Source organism: Phaenicophaeus curvirostris, chromosome 1, assembly GCF_032191515.1.
Source record: "Phaenicophaeus curvirostris isolate KB17595 chromosome 1, BPBGC_Pcur_1.0, whole genome shotgun sequence".
Taxonomy (NCBI): Eukaryota; Metazoa; Chordata; class Aves; order Cuculiformes; family Cuculidae; genus Phaenicophaeus; species Phaenicophaeus curvirostris.
Window position 1 is genome coordinate 43953634 of NC_091392.1, and position 19165 is coordinate 43972798.

General features: G+C 55.5%; 4 protein-coding genes across 5 annotated transcripts; 1 reads left to right on the forward strand and 3 right to left on the reverse strand.

Moving 5' to 3' along the window:
* Positions 1-1016: 1016 nt before the first annotated feature.
* On the reverse strand, positions 1017-4967 carry GALR3 (galanin receptor 3). 2 transcript variants are annotated; one of them, XM_069849794.1, is made up of 3 exons: positions 4557-4967; positions 2943-3272; positions 1017-2324 (listed from the first exon to the last, which is right to left on the reverse strand). In XM_069849794.1, exons 2-3 carry the CDS (start codon positions 3248-3250, stop codon positions 1436-1438), a joined length of 1197 nt encoding a protein of 398 aa, XP_069705895.1. In that variant the 5' UTR covers positions 3251-3272; positions 4557-4967; the 3' UTR covers positions 1017-1435. The 2 variants fall into 2 exon arrangements, with proteins under 2 accessions (XP_069705895.1, XP_069705896.1); XM_069849795.1 differs by lacking the exon at positions 4557-4967 and having other exon boundaries at positions 2901-3272.
* Positions 4968-5421: 454 nt separating this feature from the next.
* LOC138716628 (noggin-like) lies at positions 5422-6654 on the forward strand. The gene has a single exon (XM_069849796.1). It carries the CDS (start codon positions 5801-5803, stop codon positions 6557-6559), a length of 759 nt encoding a protein of 252 aa, XP_069705897.1. The 5' UTR covers positions 5422-5800; the 3' UTR covers positions 6560-6654.
* A 2690-nt stretch (positions 6655-9344) lies between these two features.
* GCAT (glycine C-acetyltransferase) lies at positions 9345-15040 on the reverse strand. The gene is made up of 9 exons (XM_069856114.1): positions 14830-15040; positions 14603-14733; positions 13798-13899; positions 13118-13264; positions 12686-12840; positions 11553-11635; positions 11002-11173; positions 10115-10236; positions 9345-9702 (listed from the first exon to the last, which is right to left on the reverse strand). The coding sequence occupies exons 1-9, from the start codon at positions 15038-15040 to the stop codon at positions 9551-9553; spliced, it is 1275 nt and encodes a 424-aa protein (XP_069712215.1). The 3' UTR covers positions 9345-9550.
* A 3234-nt stretch (positions 15041-18274) lies between these two features.
* Positions 18275-19165, reverse strand: H1-0 (H1.0 linker histone). The gene has a single exon (XM_069849798.1). The coding sequence runs from the start codon at positions 19036-19038 to the stop codon at positions 18460-18462; it is 579 nt and encodes a 192-aa protein (XP_069705899.1). The 5' UTR covers positions 19039-19165; the 3' UTR covers positions 18275-18459.

Below are 19165 nucleotides of genomic sequence, written 5' to 3' on the forward strand. Positions count from 1 at the left end.
GGCTGCAGGGGACAGAGCGGGGCAAAAGTTTTACTCCTAGGCAGATGTGGGACCCACAGCATCTTGGAAGATGTCCTAACCTGCCGTGTGGTATTGGCCTAGAAAACCCCTCCATCAGGCAGAAAGGAGCACTGAGGAAACAGGATTGGACCAAGTGCACATGGGTCTGTTTCTTTCTCTGCCTCACCATGACTGCCGTCTGGTTCCACAGGTCATTTTGCAGCTTAGCTACTGTCTTCTTCGTTGGCAACAGGCATCAATTCACTCATGATCATCATCATTGCGTGCAAAAAAACTTCCAGGACAAGTCAGTAAAACACACATGCAGGGTTAATATCAATTAATAATATCACTGCTCAGAGACCAACCGGTTTTTCAGCCCCAGAAGGAAGGGATGAAAACCTGAGTAGCAAGGAAAGTTCAAAGAGGAGGCAGGACTGCTCAGGAATTTGCAAAAGGCAAACAGAAAGTAAGCAGAGAGGCGGGTCACAAGTGGTGGAAGGAGGTGTTACCAGGTTTGTTTAGGAAGAACTAGGAGTGGCTATGTGGAAATACTTCTGAACTGCAAGTGGCATTAGGAAGTTGGACAGTGTCCTGCAGGATCTGCTTGCAAGAGCTAAAGCCAGGTGGGAAAAAGCTCCGGGAAGCATCCTCCAGCAAGTATTTCTGGTGGGGCAGAGTGTGAAGAAGAAACTAGACAGACGGTCCTTTCCTCCTTGGACCTCAGAGACGCCACAGGTCAGGGGGGTGTAAACAGAGGTGTCAGCACACAAGCCTTTCCAGTCTTCACCTGCTGTGGCTTAAATCACTTGAGTATGATTAGTGACTGATGCAGAGTTTGTATTGTTGAGCTGTTGGCATAGACAGCTGACCTCCTTGCCACAAGATAGTCTGGCAAAGGCTCTCTGATCTGGATGCAGGCCTCTGGAAATGAATGGAGGTGACTCTTAAACCATGGGAAAATAACATGCAGGCAGGGCACGGTGTTTTACCTCCTGGAGCCAGGCACAGCACCCCAGCCCTGACAGGGAGAGGCCCCCGTGGACTCTGTCCATCTTTCCCACACGTGCTCTGATGTGCCCTTAATAGTCTGGATTCCCTGCCAGGATGATTTCATTTCAATTGCTTCTCTCTTAGAGTTTCAAGGTTCGGAAAATGGGAAATGAAGGCCTTAAAACCTGTTGCAGGAATGCCACTCGGGGCTCTTTGCTTTGCATCCTGTCCCTCCACTCTGCATTTACATGGGTGGATTGTGCCATTTCTACATGAATGCTCTGGGCCAGTGAGTGAAGGTGTGTGGGGACAACGGGTTAACCATTGCCACAGAATGTTTTGGTGGCTCTGTTGTGTCCATTCCCCTCTACTCCCCATTATCCTGTCCGTTTGGGAACTGAGTGGTTACTCACAAGCTGGAAAACAGGCTTCTTCACTTTGCTTATCTGTAATGGACTGTGAGAAAGTCCTCGGTTTCTCTTGGAAGAGTCATTGCTAGGGGATGGCCTGCTGTTGTCAAACTTCCCTCCTCTAGCCGCTCCTTCTGCACAGAGACCATGGCATCTTGTAGCTGGTGAGTCCATACTCTGGCATCATGACTGGCACCTTCAGGGTCCCTCTTCCTGATGTTCTCCTCTGGGATCTGGGTCACTTCAGTGTTGCCTCCATAGAAACCTCTGGTGCTGTTGGTGAAACCTTTGCCCACATTGACCATAGGGACTTTCTTTCCAACTCTCCTCTTCTTCTTCCTGGGCTTGTTCTGGAAGAAGAGGCAGGTGAAGACCTGTTTGAAACGCTTGCGGAAATGCTTGGAGATGAGAGCGTAGACGATGGGGTTGAGGCAGGAGTTGGCGTATGAAAGGCAGTGGGAAGCCAGGCGGCAAACATAAGTGGCTCGGTTGAAGGGGAAGTGACCAAACCAGAAGCACAGGATGACCAGGTGGTGGGGCAGCCAGCAGAGGCAGAACAGGATTGCCACAGCCACAATCATCTTGGTGACCTTACGCTTTGCTTTCCGGGACTCTGAGATCCTTTCTATAGGGTCTACGGAGGTCCACAGGAACTTGATGGTCCTGGCGTATGCCAGGCTCACCACAATCACGGGCAGGAGGTATCCAAAGACAAATGTGAGGATGTCTAGAATCTTTCGGCGCCGGTCTTCCCAGATGGGGATGCAGATGGGCACCCTGTGGTAGTGGACAATTTGGTAGTAACTGAGGTAAGGCCCCGCGAAGAGCAGCGACAGTGACCAGATCGCTACCATGGCCACTCCTGCGTTTCTGGAGGTACGGAGATCCCTGGACTTCAGCGGATAGCGAATGGCCAGGTACCTGGTGAGGATGGGACAGAGAAGGAGAGACCAAACATAACATGGGTGAGATGATACCTCGTTGCCCTCCTGTCCTGTGGAGCTGCTACCCTGTGTGTCCCTTTGCATGCAGCCACCCGTCTCTTGGTTTGTGGTGAATCACATAGAGACCAGCTAGGTCATCCTAGCTATGGGTCTGGGTTGTCCATTGCCCACCCTGCTGTGCTAGCTCAGGAAAGACAAGCAACTTGCCTTTGGAACCAGGGAAGAGAAGGACAGGAGCAGGACCCAGAGGGCTGCCTCCTTCTCCTCTGGCGCATTGCTGCCCTGGGTTTTTGCTGTTCTTGGTTTAGCGTTGTGAATACTAAATCTCAGCATGTGCCTGCTCTCCTCCTTCCTAAGTGGGGACTGGGTAACCAGGCCAAGGACTTGGCTTGGTGCTGGAAGAGGGCATGGGGAGATAAGGAAGCTAGCTCTGTTATCCCTGCCTGCTCCTCACAGAACACTCAACAGGGTAAGGGCTGGCCTTTTTCCTGTCTTTTAGCACAAGTGTGGCAAACGCTTGAGCTGAGGGACTCAAAGGGGAGGGGATGCTTGCCTGTCAATGGAGACAGCGGCCAGGGTAAAGCTGCTGGCATACATGGTGAGGTAGATCAGGAAATGCACAGCCTTGCAGGCAAAGGCTCCAAAGAGCCACCCATCCAGGGTGTAAATGGTGGCCTGGAAGGGGACGCAGAAGATGATGAAGCACAGGTCAGCCATAGCCAGGTTAAGGATGAAGAGGTTGGTGGTGTTGTACTTGACTTGGCCATTCCGTAGCAGCACAGCGAGCACGAGCCCATTCCCCACAGTGCCCAGAAGAAAGATGAGGGAGAAGATGACAGGCACGATAATCCCTGCAGCTCGCAGCTCCAGGCTGTCAGAGGAGGCATTCCAGCCTCCTGGCATCTCCCCATCTGACCACGTGGACCTGCGCAGGAAGAAAGGAAGACACAGCATCTGTGCATGGCCATAGGCAACCAGCTGCTGCTTGCTGGTGACCACAGTGGCCAACAGAGCTCTGGTACCAAGGCACCCTTTGTCTGACACACATATTTCTCCCAGAGATGCCAATCCCAACCAGCAGGTTAAATGATGACATCAAGATCCTCATGATGCCACTGGCAAGAATGCTGTTGAGATCGGTCAGCCCACATCTAGAGGACCTGAAACCCCTTTCTCCTGCACTCATTCGTGTCCCCAGCATAGCACCTCCTGTGTTCCCAGCCCTCTAATGACCCCCTGACCTGTCACCTGGCTTCCTTTTTATTACTCCTACAATCCCAAACCTGCCAAACCTCTTGGGATTGCTTGGCTTGGCAAGTTTGAATCCTGGCTGGTGTTCAACAGGGCTCAGCTGCAAAGTCATGGGCAGTGAGTGGTCCTGGCACCCTCACCAGAGGGCAGTGCCACATCTTGCAGCAGGGACCTGATGCCTGGATGATACCCTGCAGCAGCAGCACCCCACCATGCTGCCACCCTGAGGGAGCTCCTTCACCTGGGACCATCTCCACCCTGGAGCTGGCTCCCCCTTGCCTTTTTTTCAGGAGTTGTGCTCCACAGAGGGGAGGCAATTAAGGCTACCTCTTCCTGATCCAGAGAGGTGGTCATGGACTGGATGGCAGCAGCTAGGAGGGGATGGGAGGAAGCCCTCAGAGCCACCTAAAGCAGGGCACAGTTATCATTGTGAAGGAAGATGTTATTGCTGCTGCTCAAGGTATTGTGATTTGCTGCAAAACTTCCTCCAGCCTAAGTAACACTGTGCTCAGGAGGGGAGCACCGACAGCCTATCTCCTAACGAGCCTTCCCCATGTTGTGCTTTGATTAGAACAAATTGTCCTTCGCAGAGCAGCAACCAAGAGGGAAAGACACCGTTATCTAGCAACTGTTGACATGCAATTAACTTGTTTTTTTGGGTTGTGCAAGCTCCTTCACCCCGTGCTCCCGCATCTCTTAGTTCATGCCACTTCTCCTTCCCAGCAGCCTCTCTCTGTCACACCAAAACCTCATCTCAGCTTCTCTGGCTCTATGGTCCCCTATATCCTACTGGAAACCATCTGGCCCCTCCATCCAGTCCTGTGTGATCTGCTTGCCAGGGCAGAAGACTCCCTGTGAGCATGCACCTCACACATAGACTGTGGTGCATCCCTAGGCACTGGTGTGTCCCTCTTCACGAGCCTGAGGCCACCGCTCAGTTTGGGAAACCAGCACTCACCTCTGTGAGGAAGGGCCTGCAGCTTTGTGGCTTGCTCTGGGGAGACCTCCAGTCCAGCAGCGGTGGCAAGGAGGATGTGGTCTAATGAAGAGTTTGTCCAGAGAGCGTCTTCACCCCTCCCCGGAGCTCCAATGCCTTCTTCACCCACTGCCAGCTCTGCTTTCTCTTCTGGCTCCCGCACCCATCTCTCTCCTTGTGGAGCTCCTCTCCTCTCTCTCTGTCTCCCCCTTTTCCCTCCCTCTGCTCTTGCTGCTGATCCATTGATCTCTGGTTGGTTTTTTTTTTTTCCCCTCTCCCTGAGGTTGGGTTTGGATTTAACTCCTCTCTGCCCAGCTTTCCCGCAGGCTGAGCTGCTCCCTGCTCCAGTGGGGAGCGGGCAGTGGAAGAAAAGCCTGCTGCCCTCCTGTGGGAGAGGGGCAGGGTCTCATGGACCCTGGCAGGCCTTGTGGATACCCTGTGATGCTGGATGTTCAGTACCTGTTGCCCATGAATATCCCACCACGGTGAGCCTGACCCTTGCCCTGTCCTTGAGATATGGGTCTAACCCTCTGGAACACAAACAATTGCTATGACTAGCTGCTATTAATTAATTGTTAGTAGCACAGCACTGAGCAGATCGACTCTCTCCCACAACGTCTGACCTGGGGAAGACAGGGAAAGCAGGTTTTGGTTTCCATTCAACCCAGATTTGCCCCTCACCACCACTGCTGGGGGGCTGCGATGTGGAGCCAAAGGACTAGCCATTAAGCGGGGGCTACCTCCGGAGGTTCAGCTCTGTGACAGCTGCCCAGGAGAGCGTGTACGCCAGCTTGATGTGCCAAGAGGCAGCAGTGACCCATGCAGCCCCCGTGACCCGCTGCCCCGGCAATGGGACCTATGCTGAGTGTGGCTTAGTGGTCCCTTCTCGGCAAGACTCAAAGGCCACCAGCTTCACTTCACTGGGAAGGTCCTGGATGCCTCTTGTAACGACAGGGCAGGACGTGGAGGCGACGGAAGAGGTGCCAGCCCCTTCCCCTCCCCAGTAGCCCTGATGCCCACACCGGCAGCGCTGCTCAGCCTGGCGGGAGGGCTGCTGCGGCCTCGCCTCTCCGGCAGGACAGAGCTGGGTGTCCCTGCCGGCTCCCTATCAGCCACTGTAACCAGGGAAAAGGGGAAGGCCATGCCTTGCGACGTGGTGATAACCTGGGGGATGCGCCGGAGCGAGAACCCGCAGCCTGGCACAGCCCGTTGCAGCGCCGCTCGCCATGGAGGGACCACGCCACGGCTGCCTCCTCCTCCTCTTCTGCTTGCTCCCACCACTGGGTACCCTGGGACCCCCGCCAGAGGAACGCCGGGAGCCACCGCCGCTGCCGTCCAGCACCCCTGACCCTGCTGCCCACGTGCTGCGCGGCCGCCCCTCGGCCCCGGTGCGGCCGTACAGCCTCTCGCTCTCGCCCGAGGACTATCACTACTCGCCCAAGCCCCGGCACCTGCGGCCAGGGCGGCTGCGCCGGCTGCTGGGCTCAGCCTTCGACCCCTTCTGGATGGCAGCTGAGGAGCCCTGGACCCGCAACGGCAGCGTCCCCGAGGACAACCTGGAGTCGCTGAGCCGAGACCTGGCGGAAGGGGCTGGGCGCTACCGCCGCAAGCTGTGGCGCGAGGCCGAGGGGCTGGAGCTGCCCAGCCTGCTGCCCCCCAGCCCCGAGCTGCCCCCCGAGCTGCCAAGGGTCGTGGCTCAGCGCCTGCGGCGGTGGTTGGTGGAACAGGCTACCTGCCGCCTCACCTCCACCTGGGTGGATCTGGGACCTGTCTTTTGGCCCCGCTGGGTTCGCCACACCGCCTGCCAGGCTGGACCCCCCGGCTGCTCCTGGCCCCCCGGCATGACCTGCCGCCCCGCGCAGGTCACCCACATCAAGCTGCTGGCTTGGCACTGCTGGGCTGCCCAGCGCCCCGGGCCCCCACACTGCTCCTGGCGGCACATCCCGTACCCCGTCGTGGCTGCTTGCAAGTGCTCCTGCCGCTGAGGGGGCCGCACAAGGGCACCCCAACAACTGCTCCTGCAGCCAAGCAGCCTGAAGAAGTGAGTGGGTTGCCTGGACTCAGCCCTGGGGCTAGCGAGCCGAGGGAGATGATCCCTAAAACAGGAAAATAAACCTCCAGCAATGAAGCAGGAAGAGGTTGCAGGCATCCCAGTTTCTCGTCAAAGCCCCCGGAGGGTGAGGGGGACGCAGCTGCTTCACCCGGTGCCCACCCGTGCGGAGGAATTAACACTGTGCGGCGTTTATCTCTGACAAAGGATGCGGGATGGGAAAATTGCAGCACGCGACAGCAGGTTCAGAACATGCTCGAATCGGCCCCAGCAGCCTCTGTCCAAGCTGGGGCATCCCTGGGAGAGGGGGCAGGGGGATGCGGCCGCAGAAGGGGTAGAGCAAGGTGGGTTGCAGATCAAGGTGGAAACAGCAGTGTCAGGGAGGGCTGGAGGGTGTCTACGGGAATAGGGGCAGGTTTGGGACTGCGAAGAGGCAGCCTAGTGAGGGTAGAAGTTGAGGGTGGGCAGGGAGTCAGGGCTGGAAGCATATGTGAGGGTGGGTATGTATGGAAATGGGATGGGACAGAACAGTCCCTGCTTTGAGGTAAAATGGGTGAGATACAGGAATCCTACACCTATATCACATAGGGTAGAGGGTGACAACTTGAAACCTGGGGGGAAGCCTGGCAGCGCATGGGGTCTGGGGTGAGTCGGTGAGCCTGGGTGCCACCCTCGAAAAGTGGCATCTATCTCTGCATCCCACGCAGCAAGAAGTTGTCTGCTTTCCGGGCTGAAAGCTGCAAAGAGCTGCAGATGAGACCTAGGTCAGGAGGCCTTGAAGAAACAAAGAGCTGGAGGCCTTGCCTGCGAATATAATATTAACACAGCGCCTGCAGTCAGTCAGTGGGTGCTGCATTATTCATTTCCAGCGTGCCATCTCCTGACCCTCCTGCTTTCCCTGAGCTCTGGCATTCCCTGCGCTACTGTGCAAACCGCAGTCCGCTGCCAAGCTCGGCCTTGAAGCTGGCAGAGAAGTAGCAGGAGCGCAGGGGGTCAGCTGCCAAGGGGTCTGGGAGAGACGGAGGGGAGAAGGAGGTCAGGGCTCCTGGTGAAGAGACGAGGAGGAAGGGGGAGCACATGCGTGCAGGCAACTGTGCGCATCGCTGGGGAGGCTGCTGCTGCTCTTGCTTGTGAGCAGTGAGGCACCTGTAGGATTGCTCTCCCATTGAGAGGGAACTTGAAAGCTGGAGCAGGATTAAAATGCTTGGGTTGGTTGCCCTGAGTGGAGCAGAGCCACGGGTGAAGCTGCCTGCAGAAGTCCAGGGAAGAGGAGAAAGCATGGGCTGGGGACACTCCAGGGAAGGAGGGGAGGAGTATGGTGCAGGTGTGCGATGGAGGTGTGCAAATAGCTAGGAGCAAGGGCGTCCATGTGCCTCAGGCTGAAAACAGCAGTGATTCAGCTCAGGGACTCAAATGCCCTGCACCAGAGCCCATCTGGCTGAAGCTTCATCTCTTCCAGGTTGCAAAAGAGGCCTGAGGGTACCATCCTGCCCTTTCCCCAATACCAAAGGGTAATATTTTGGGAATGGGTAGTGTAAGGGAGGAGAGTGTGCAGCACCATGAGGGCCTGCCGCCACTCAGAGAACTCCGTATCACACTTTATCAGCTGGCTGAGCTCAGGGCCCTATGGAAATGGAAAATTAAATAAAATCAGCACACAGTTGCACTACCAGGTATTCAGACAAGGTCTGGTGGCAGCTCCACAGAAAATGTGTTTCTCCCCTGCCTTTTGCATCCCATAAAACTCTGCAACCCTGGATTAATTTCTGCATTCTTCTGCCGTTGCTGTGGTTCAGGTCAGATACGATATCACCCCATAGCTCATTCCCTGACTGCCTAATGACAGATAGCATTTTCGGAGCAGGGCTTTGCTGACATGACCCAGTGCACCGCTACCCAAGCACGGCACAGGCTCATTTCAGATGGAGTCTGTCTGGGGCTGCAGGCAGCTCCTAATCAGCTCAGCACACGTGCAGACAGCAGGTCACACGTGATTCCTCATGCGAGTAAAAATGATACAAACAAAGCAATCCTGAGAGATGCCCAGGACTCATTTCTTCCTACTTGAGTGCTAAATCCCTAGCCCAGCACAGCGTGGAAGAATAAATGGACAGATCCCAGCCCGCTGTGCATTCTCTGCTGTGTGAAAATTGCAGCTGATGGGAGGAAAATTACAGGTTTCTGTCACCTGCTCTGCCCAAAGCCTCAGCCCCAGGTCCTCTACCCCCTTGGCTTCCCCTGCTGCTTGGCTCACCCTCTGGGGTGAGATGCAGCTCCCAGGGCAGGCTTGGGAGCACCACAGCAATAGGAAAAGCCTTAGACCCAGCATCGAGGACCAAGCAAGCCTCACACCCAACACCTGAGTGAGAAGGGGAGAAAAGAGCACCGAAGCTTCAGCTGGCCCCTGGTCTCCTTCCCAAACCAGCTGCCAGTGGTACAGGTTGCCAAGGGCTTGGAAAGGGCCCCTGCCTTGGTAGAGAATTAAAGCATCTGCTGGGATGCTGCTGCTGGACCTGCGGGAGAGCACGGAGGATGAAGGTGAAATCAGGCATACCAACAATCCTCCATATCCACCGGCAGGAGAGAGCAGGAGCTGCAGTTCAGCATCCAGACTAATGCTTCTGGAAAGACACAGCAGAGTTTCCAGTTACAGTGACAGCGTATAGGAACGGGCTGTAGCTCCTGGATGAAAACAAGAAAACAAGAGCCAGACAAACGCCTGCGGTACTGCAGGGGACCTTTAATGACACAAGAGCTGGTTAGCAATGCTGCTGTCAGCACACCGCCAGCGTCACAGCTTCCCCCGTGTCTTAGGTGTCTTGAAGAACGGTCCTGCTTTTGGCAGCGTGTTTCTCAAGCCTTTTCCCCTGGCACAGGCACTTAGTCACGAGCAGGGAGGGTGCCAGAGGAGGTGTTGGCTGGCCCCTCAAGGCAGCGCTCCGTGTTTCCGTCCCACCTCGGTGAAGGCTTCCACACAGCGGTCAATGTCCTCGTCGCTATGCACAGCCGAGATCTGGACCCGGATGCGGGCCTTTCCCTTGGGGACCACGGGGTAGCTGAAGCCAATGACATAAATGCCTGGGGAGGAAATACACAGAGTCAGAGCTGGTTTGCGGGGGGAAGGAGGTTGAGGTGGTACTAGGTGTCAGAAAGGCCTTCAGATACTCCCTCCCCTCTCAACCATTTCCAGGCTTCAGGGTTTTCAAGTGGCATCTGTGCTCAAGCTTGGAAATGAGGGTTAGGGCCAGCAACGGGGATGGAGTCCAGCATGGCAGGACAAGAGAGCTATTGTAAACACCCCTCAAGACAGAAAGGACAGGAAACCAGCAGTGTCTAGGGGACAGCAGGATGACATTTGCTCTTGGAAGGTACCAAATAAACAGATTTCATGCAGGAACATCCTCTGGAGGAGGGACAGTGGTGGCACCATCAACGGCTGTCTCTCCCCTCAGCGCATACGTCTGCATCCAGAGTTCCCTCCCCAGCTCACCTCTGCTTAGCATGTCCTCAGCCATTACTGCAGCCAACCGAGCGTCTCCGAGCATGACAGGACAGATGGGGTGGTCTTTCCCCGAGATGGTAAAGCCAGCTGCCGTCATCTTGCTTCTGAACCTGGTGAAAGAACAAGAGGATGAGACAGGACAGGACGAGAGGGAATGGCCTCAAGCTCTGCCAAGAGAGGTTTAGGCTGAACATTAGGAAAATATTTTTCACGGAAAGGGTCATTGGGCACTGGAACAGGCTGCCCAGGGTGGTGGTTGAGTCACCTTCCCTGGAGGTGTTTAATGGATGGGTCGACGATGCGCTAAGGGGCATGGTTTAATATTTCATAGGAATGGTTGGACTTGATGATCCAATGGGTCTTTTCCAGCCTAGTGATTCTATGATTCTATGAAGAGCCATACTTGCATATTAAGGGCATAAAATGATGCCTGCATCAGATTCATAGATTCCAATCCACGTGTCTTAAGCTTTTTTTTTTCTAAAACATCATCACCCCTGTCCTTGGGGACTGCTGCCTTGCTTTCCCCCGGAAGCCCTGGCCACCAAGGGCCAGCTATGGTTCTGCTCCTCCCTGCATCTCCTGCGCAGGGAAGGGATCTCTCTTTTTGGAGTGACCCCCTGCTCAGGTCCATGGGACTACAGCTACTTGAGGGGCAGATGTGTCCTAGCACACAGAGCATCCAAATGTGACATATCTGCCCACACACCTGCCTGACACACAGAGGCGCATCCTCCAGTCTCCCCTGAACAACCCTCCCGCCATGACTTGCAAACTACCTTCACTGCTGTCACCTGGGGTGGAATAAACACACATGGGCAACTCATTCCCAGCAAACCTCTCCCCCTGCTCCAACCCCAACCTGGTCACCTCACCGTTGGGTCTTGGCAGCCATGGACTGCGCGATGGCGTTGCTCTCCATGAGCAGGTCCAGGGCCTTGGACGCACAGCCCACCACGGCAGGAGGCAGGCTGTTGGAGAAGAGGTACGGACGGGAGCGTTGGCGGAGCAAATCAATGAGGGGCTTGGGGCCAGTTGTGTACCCGCCTGCAGATGGAGGAAAGAGAAATGGATAAGGCACCGTAGGATGACCTGTTTAGAGGCCACTCCCCCGCTCAATAAAGCCAACCGGTCACAGCAGAAATTTCAGTACAAACCAAGCCTCAAAAATCACAGTTGATGCGCTTTACCAAGAGTTTCTAGCTTGACCCCAAAGGCAAATGCATGAGCAAGATAATAGTCGAAGCATCACATGGCAGGACCTTCCTTGACCCTGCAGCAGAGTCTCAGACTGAGCCTCCTGCCACCACCAGGAAAGGATAACATGCATTTGTTGCTCTGTCATTAGGCAGAGGAAGGAAACATCAAAGCAATGCTGTGAAGCTACTCAGGGCATGGAGAGCCCTGGACAGGAAAATGCCTTCACCTGCAGCTCCCCCAAGAGCTTTTCCCAGGGTGGAGTTGATGATGGTGACTTTGTCCATCACTCCCAGGAGCTCATCAGTACCCCTGTTAAAAAAAAAAAAAAAAAGAAAAAAAAGGAATCTCACATTATCAGCTGTGTCAGCACACACCACTCTACAGGTCTACACCTGAAAGGAGGTTGTAGCGAGGTGGGTGCTGTTCTCTTCTCCCAAGTAAGAAGCGATAGGATGAGACAAAATGTCCTCAAGTTGTACCAGGGGAGGTTTAGATTGGATATGAAGAAAAGTTTCTTTATTGGCAGGGTGGTGAAGCATTGGAACAGGCTGCCCAGGGATGTGGTGGAATCGCCATCCCTGGAGGTGTTCAAAAAACATATAGACTTGGAACTTTGTGACATGGTTTAGCCCGCACGGTGGTGCCAGGCGGAAGGTTGGACTGAATGATCTCAGAGCTCTTTTCCAAACTTAACGATTCTATGGTTCTACCTGATGCCTCAAGAGAAACAGAGCACCACCAGCCAGCTCTTTGGTGTCTCCCTTCTGGTAAAGGAAGAACACTCCCCCTGTGGTAGTCAACCCAAGTGTTAGCCTTTCTGCGGGACAGGGGAAGGTTAAACTGAGATCTCCCCATAGAAGAGCATGGGTTCTTCATCCCTTACAGATGGGAGAGCACTCAAACTCCTTGCCTATAAGTTCAATAGTTCTAGCAGACCATCGATGTAGGTCTTGCACAGCCTCTGATGTGCTACACTGTTATCATACACCAGGGCAAAGCAGTTGCCTGTCTAGAGTAGCCGATGTCCTCTGAGGTGAGCAGTGCACATCGCTGATGTGCTGCCCCCTTGTCTGAGAGGACAAGGATTAAGAAATCAGGAAGGAAGTCCATCTGCTTGCCAAGACAGGCAGAAGAAATGGTCTTGGAAGACCATTGGTCTTGGAAGCAGCTGCCACATTGGGATGGGTCATTGCTAAAGCACCTCACTTCAATACCCTCAGGTGTCTCAAAGGTGGGGTCCAAAGCCCTCAAGGAATGGTGGCTCCTGGAGTCCCCACGGAAAAATATGTTGCTCATCAGCACCTTTGGCCTTGCTTCAGAAGCAGCTGGGGAAGAAACAGAGTCGAAAAGGCTACTTACCGGCCATTGGGTCCCAGGAAGCCTGTGGCATGGCATTCGTCAATGAAGACCAGGGCATCATACTTCTGGGCCAGCTGGCAGATCTCCCTCAGGGGTGCAATGTCACCATCCATAGAGAAGGCACCATCGGTGGCCACCAGCCGTAGACGATGCTTCTGTGGGAAGGAGAGTGGCATCCCCAGGGTGAAGATGTCACCCTGCAGAGAGGGGCTGGCAAAGGAGACTAGGACATAGTCCAGCTCCTGCAGGGAGGGGATGTATCTAACTGAGATTGGGGGTTGCGTTGCAACCAGCTGCTTCCCCACCTTGCCCATCCATGCCTACCTGTGTCTACCAGCAAAAACAATGCTTATGGCATAGAAAAAGACAGAGCTCGGCCTTTGGGTAGCTAACCAAGCCCCCTTGCATTGGGGTGGGAGCAGACCTCCATACCTGTGCATCCTGCAGCTTGGCCTCCAGGTCCTGCATGTCCATGTGCTTGTAGCGGTACTTGTTAGCCTTACACAGGCGTATCCCATCGATGATAGAGGCATGGTTCAGCTCATCCGACAACACCGCGTCCTCTGGGGTCAGCAGGGCCTGGCCGCACCAAACAGACAGGATCTTCCTTTGCTCTGGGGTACCAACTCACCCGATCATCTCAATCTTCCAACATCCAGTGCAGAGAACAAGGCTGCATTTGACTGCAGCTGCCATGTCTCTCCTGGCACCACTAAACTTTTCATTTTCCTTCCCAGCTACCTTATTCCCCAGTTTCCTTAGGCCACACTCTTGCCTGTATCTTCTGAGCTAAAAACCTCTCTCCCCTTCCCTAGCAAGCCTGGAGGATTAACCCTTCCTCCTGCCTATGCTTCAGCGGGGAACACAGACCTCCCAGGAAAAGGAAGCCCTTCCCAAAACCTGGACCCAACTGGGGAAAAGGGAGGTGAGGGCTGATTAAACAGTTCTGCATTGCTCCCCAGGTTCAAGGGCATCAAGTCAGGGTTCTCCACCACCAGTGATAGCCATCTTCTCTGCAGCACAGAGCTCACACCAGAGCCTCTGGAAGGCACAGCAGGCACCTTGCCATCACCTCCCTCCTCCACCCATAACATAAGGAAAGCCCTGCGAACCTCAAAGATTCCAGCATTGGCATCAAAGCAGCTGGCATAGAGAATGGCGTCTTCGCGCTGGTGGAAACGTGCAATCTTCTCCTCCAGGTCCTTGTGTATGCTCTAAAGAGAAAAGAGGAGCGAGTGGTACCACTGGGGCAGCACAAGTTCTTGCTTGCCTGCTGCAGACGCTGCCTGAGAGAGGATCAAACAGCCAGGTTTTACTCAGAAAAGGTGCGTGGGTGTGTGAAGAAATTAGTTGTGCTCAGAAAGCGTTAGTGAACACGGCCCTAAAAGGGGATTATGAGTTTGGAAGCCCAAAGCGCAGCAGGAAGAGGGGAGCAGCTCCGAGTTCCCTCTGCACTTCACCAGCCGGGGCTCTGCAAGGGCTCCAGCAGGGATAAATGGCACTGGAACAGGCTGCCCAGGGAGGTGGTTGAATCACCTTCCCTGGAGGTGTTTAAGGCACGGGTGGATGAGGTGCTGAGGGGCATGGTTTAGTGATTGATAGGAATGGTTGGACTCGATGATCCGGTGGGTCTCTTCCAACCTGGTTATTCTATGATTCTAAGATTCTAAATCAGGGTGTGTTTGACAGGGCCATTTCAAGTCAGGCTCGCTGCAATTTTGACCCTTAGCAGGGAAAAAAAAGACACCGATTTTGTGTCTCGTTGCCCTCGGAGGAGCCGCGATGGTTGAAGTTGGCGGATTTTGGGTAGCAGGGACCCAGCCGGTGGATTTTTCCACCCGACCACGCGTCCCGAGGGCCGGCTGAGCAGAGCTCCCGGGAGAAGCGGCCCTGGAGCAGGGGATGCTGCCCCGGTACCTGAGTCCCGCAGATGAACCGAACGGAGCTGAGCCCCGCGCCGAACTTCTCCAGAGCCTCCACCGCAGCCCGGATCACCTCGGGGTGGCTGGAGAGCCCCAGGTAGTTGTTGGCGCAGAAGTTGAGGATCCCTGCGGGGAGAGAGAGAAGGAGAAGCGCGGGTTTCGCACCGGGAGAAGAAGCCGAAGAGGCGCCCCCCCCCCCACCCCGAGCCTCCGCGCAAGTACCGGCTCCTCCGTCCGCCAAGCGCAGGTGGGGCCCTTGTCGGGAGGCGATGATCCTCTCGCTCTTCCAGGTGCCGGCGCCTCGGATGTCCTGCAGCTCGCTCTCCAAGCGCCGCCGGAGCTGAGCGGCCGCCGCCCCCGAGGCGGAGCGGGGGGTCCCCGCGGCCCCGCTCGCCCCGCGCCACAGCGCCCGCGCCGCCCCCACGCGCCACATCGCGCCGCCCGCCCCGCCCCGCCCCGCCCCGCCGGCAGGGGGCGGCACCGCGCGCCGCAGCCACGGGAACGGAGCCATTGGCCGCCGCGGGCACCGCCCCTCGCGGCGGGGAGAGGGCGGGGCTCAGGCTGACCCGCTGGCCGGACCGGGGTGGGTTGTGGACGGGCCGTAAGTGTCATAGAGTCATAGAATCGTGGAATCACCAGGCTGGAAAAGATCCACAGGATCATAGAGTCCAACCGTTCCTATCAGTCACTAAACCATGTCCCTCAGCACCTCATCCACCCGTGCCTTAAACACCTCCAGGGAAGGTGAATCAACCACCTCCCTGGGCAGCCTCTGCCAGTGCCCAATGACCCTTTCTGGGAAGAATTTTTTCCTAATGTCCAGCCTGAACCTCCCCTGGCGAGGCTTGAGGCCATTGCTGCTCATTCTGTCCCCTGTCACTTGGGAGAACAGGCCAGCACCCTCCTCTCCACAACCTCCTTCCAGGTAGTTGTAGAGAGCAATGAGGTCTCCCCTCAGCCTCCTCTTCTCCAGGCTAAACAACCCCAGCTCTCTCAGCCGTTCCTCATAAGGCCTGTTCTCCAGCCCCCTCACCAGCTTTGTTGCTCTCCTCCGGACTCGCTCCAGAGCCTCAACATCCTTCTTGTGGTGAGGGGCCCAGAACTGAACACAGGATTCGAGGAGCGGTCTCACCAGTGCAGAGTACAGAGGGAGAACAACCTCCCTGGACCTGCTGGTCACGACGTTTCTGATCCAAGCCAAGATGCCATTGGCCTTCTTGGCCACCTGGGCACACTGTTTGCTCATGTTCAGCCACTGTCAACCAACACCCCCAGGTCCCTCTCCTCCAGGCAGCTTTCCAGCCAGACTTCTCCTAGTCTGTAGCACTGCACAGGGTTGTTGTGCCCCAAGTGCAGGACCCGGCATTTGGCCTTGTTAAACCTCATCCCATTGGTCTCAGCCCAGCGGTCCAGCCTGTTCAGATCCCTTTGCAGAGCCTCCCTACCCTCCATCTGATCCACACTTCCACCCAGCTTAGTATTGTCCGCAGACTTGCTAAGGGTGCACTCGATGCCTTCATCCAGGTCATTGATAAAGACATTCAACAGGGCTGGACCCACTACTGAGCCCTGGGGAACCCCACTTGTAACTGGCAAGTGTCTCATCGGAGCAGTGGGTGTGGCTTGTGGTTGTGGCCTCACGGGGCCACGCACTCCCTCGTGTCCCAGATGCACCTGGCTCTTGAAAGCGGTTTAGGTTCTTCAGCCCCGTTGACCTGTGAGGCTCTGGCCCAGGTGTCTTAGGAACCAGAGGCCAAAGGGATTAGGTGCCCCCGGGCCAAGGATTTCAGAACCCTGCACTACATGGTTTGGAGTCCTCAGTTGGCTAAAAAGCTCGGGCACTGTCTGCCCAAGTGATTTAGGATTATAGAATCACAGAATGGTTTGGGTTGGAAGGGACCTTAGAGATCATCTAGTTCCAACCCCACCAGTTATGGACAGGGACACCTCCCACTGACCAGGCTGCTCAAAGCCCCATCCAACCTGGCCTTGAACACCTCCAGGGATGGGGCAGCCACAACTTCTCAGGGCAACTTGTGCCAGTGCCTCACCTCCCTCGTCATGAAGAATTTCTTCATAACGTTTAGACTAAATCTTCCTCCTTCCAATTTAAAGCCATTCTCCCTTGTCCTATCACTCCATGCCCTTGTAAAACATCCCTCTCCACCTTTCTTGTAGCCCCTTCAGGTACTGAAAGGTCGCTATAAAGTCTCCCTGGAGCCTTCTCCAGGCTGAACAACTTCAACTGTCTCAGCCTGTCCTCCTGGCAGAGGTGCTCCAGCCGTCTGATCATCTTTGTGGCCATCACCTGTCACAGATCTCCATCTGAACATCAATCCATTGACCACTACTCTCTGAATGCGACCGTCCAACCAATTTCTCATCCCCCAAAAAGTCCACCTACCAAATCCATATCTCTCCTGTATAGAGAGCAGGATGTTGTGGGGCACTGTGTCAAAGCTTTACAGAAGTCCAGATAGGTCACATCCATTGCTTTTCCGTGTCTACTGATGTGGTTATCTCATCATGGAAAGCCACTAGGCTGGTCCAGCAGGACTCGTCCCTGGTGAAGCCGTGCTGGCTGTCTCTAAACACCTCCCTGTCCTGCATGTGCTTTAGCATAGCTTCTAGGAAGATCTGTTCCATGATCTTCCCAGTCACAGAGGTGAGTGAAAGAACATGGAACAGATCCTGCTAGGATTATCAGGACAATGGATTTGGGAGCTACTGTCTAGGAGGGTGGAGTCCTTGAGCCTCTGGGATGTAGACACAGCAAACCCAAGGGGATAGGGCAGCCAAAACCCCTGGGATTTCTGAGCTCCTGGCCCAGGTGATTGGGGAACTTGACATCCAAGGAGTTTAGCCATCTCTAGCCAAGGGGAATTAGGCACCTGCTGCCTGAGGCTTGGACCCTGCTGAGCTCTGTCTGTCAGGATGGCCCAGCCCTGGCCAGGGAGCAGCAGGGGCCAGGCAGGACCAAGTAGGCCCTGAAGCTGTGCCAGCCCTCACTGGGCACAAAGCCAGAGCCCCAGGGTGATAGCGGGACCTTGCCCAGCAGTCCTGCCTCACCAGGACCTGCCTGCCCACCCCAGCCTGCCTGTCAAGCTGCCCAGTGCTGCGCTCAGGTCTCTTCCTCCCTAGGGAGCAAAGCTGCTCATAGCCACATTTGTCCTTTCTCCTGGGTGATCAACCCTCTTCCCACTTCATGGACACCTCCAGCTCCTTGAAAGCAAACGTGGACAGATCCTGGCCCCTCTCCACCACCTCCATCCCATCCCTGCCCCAAGAGTCCTTGCCACCACCCAGCTGTGCGTCTGCAGCTCCTGCAGGCAGGCAGCCCCATTATCTCCAGCACCCAGCAGACCTCGCCTTGGCTTCTTGCCTGGAAGCCAGGATGGTAGAGGAGGGAGCAGGGAGTCCCTTTTCCTCTGTGTCTCTTGCAGCCATATGTTCCCATTTGCTCTCCAGCACAGGCAGTCTTTGCCCAGCCCCAGCCAACACACAATCGCTCAGGAGTTGGGGCAGGATCAGGACTTGACATTCTGTACGGCCCCAAAAAACCCACACGGAGTCACCATCACTCCCAACACACAAGAAGCACCTCAAGAAACAAGACACACACACAAGAAATTTATGAGACGTCACAATAAAAACCCAGACCAGAAACTCTTAAAAAATGGAACTCTCCGTACCAAAGATGTTCCTTTTTTCTTTCATTAACTGCCTTGTTTTAGCTATTTCCAGACAAGATTAGATCAATTCTTTATAAAACACAATAGAAAGGGGTAAAAATAAAGGCAAAAGCTATTTACAGAAACCAATGGGGAGAGCATCAAAAGACCTCTAGATTTCTCACTTCTTCTTGGGTGATTTCTGGACACCGGACTTGGCTTTGGGTTTCGACCGCTTTGCCTTCTTGGGCTTGGATGCCTTCAGCGACTTGGCTTTAACAGTCTTTGGCTTCTTGGCTTTCTTTGGGCTGGCCCTCGACTTCTTCCTGGCTTTCCTGGCAGGAGATTTGGGCTTCTTTGACGGTGACTTGGCTTTCCTTGGTCTCGCCGCTTTCCTGGGCGATGTGGATTTCCTGGCCACCTTCTTCTTCTTCCTGGCCGGGGACTTCTTTGCCTTGTCAGCCTTGGCCAAGCGGAAAGAGCCGGAGGCGCCGACCCCTTTGGTCTGCTTGAGGACTCCGGTGGCGAGAAGGCGCCGGATGGCGAGCCTGATCTGGACGTCGGCGTGCTGGCCAACCTTGTAGTGGCTTTTCACATACTTCTGGATGGACTGTCGGGAGGAACCGCCGCGGCTCTTCTCGGCGCGGATGGCAGCCGAGATCATGTCCGAGTAGGTGGGGTGGGACGCCGGCCGTCGCGCCACCCTGACCCGCTTGGCTTTGGTGGGCGAAGACGGTGCCGCCGCCGGGCTCTCCGTCATGGTCGCTGCTTCGCCCCGCGACGCCCCGCGACGTCCTTCTTGTCCCCGGGGTGGGGGGGAAAGAGGCTGAGGGAAGGAGCAAACCGGGGGCCCCGGGGAGCCGGTGCTGGAGCCGCCGCCGCCTCTG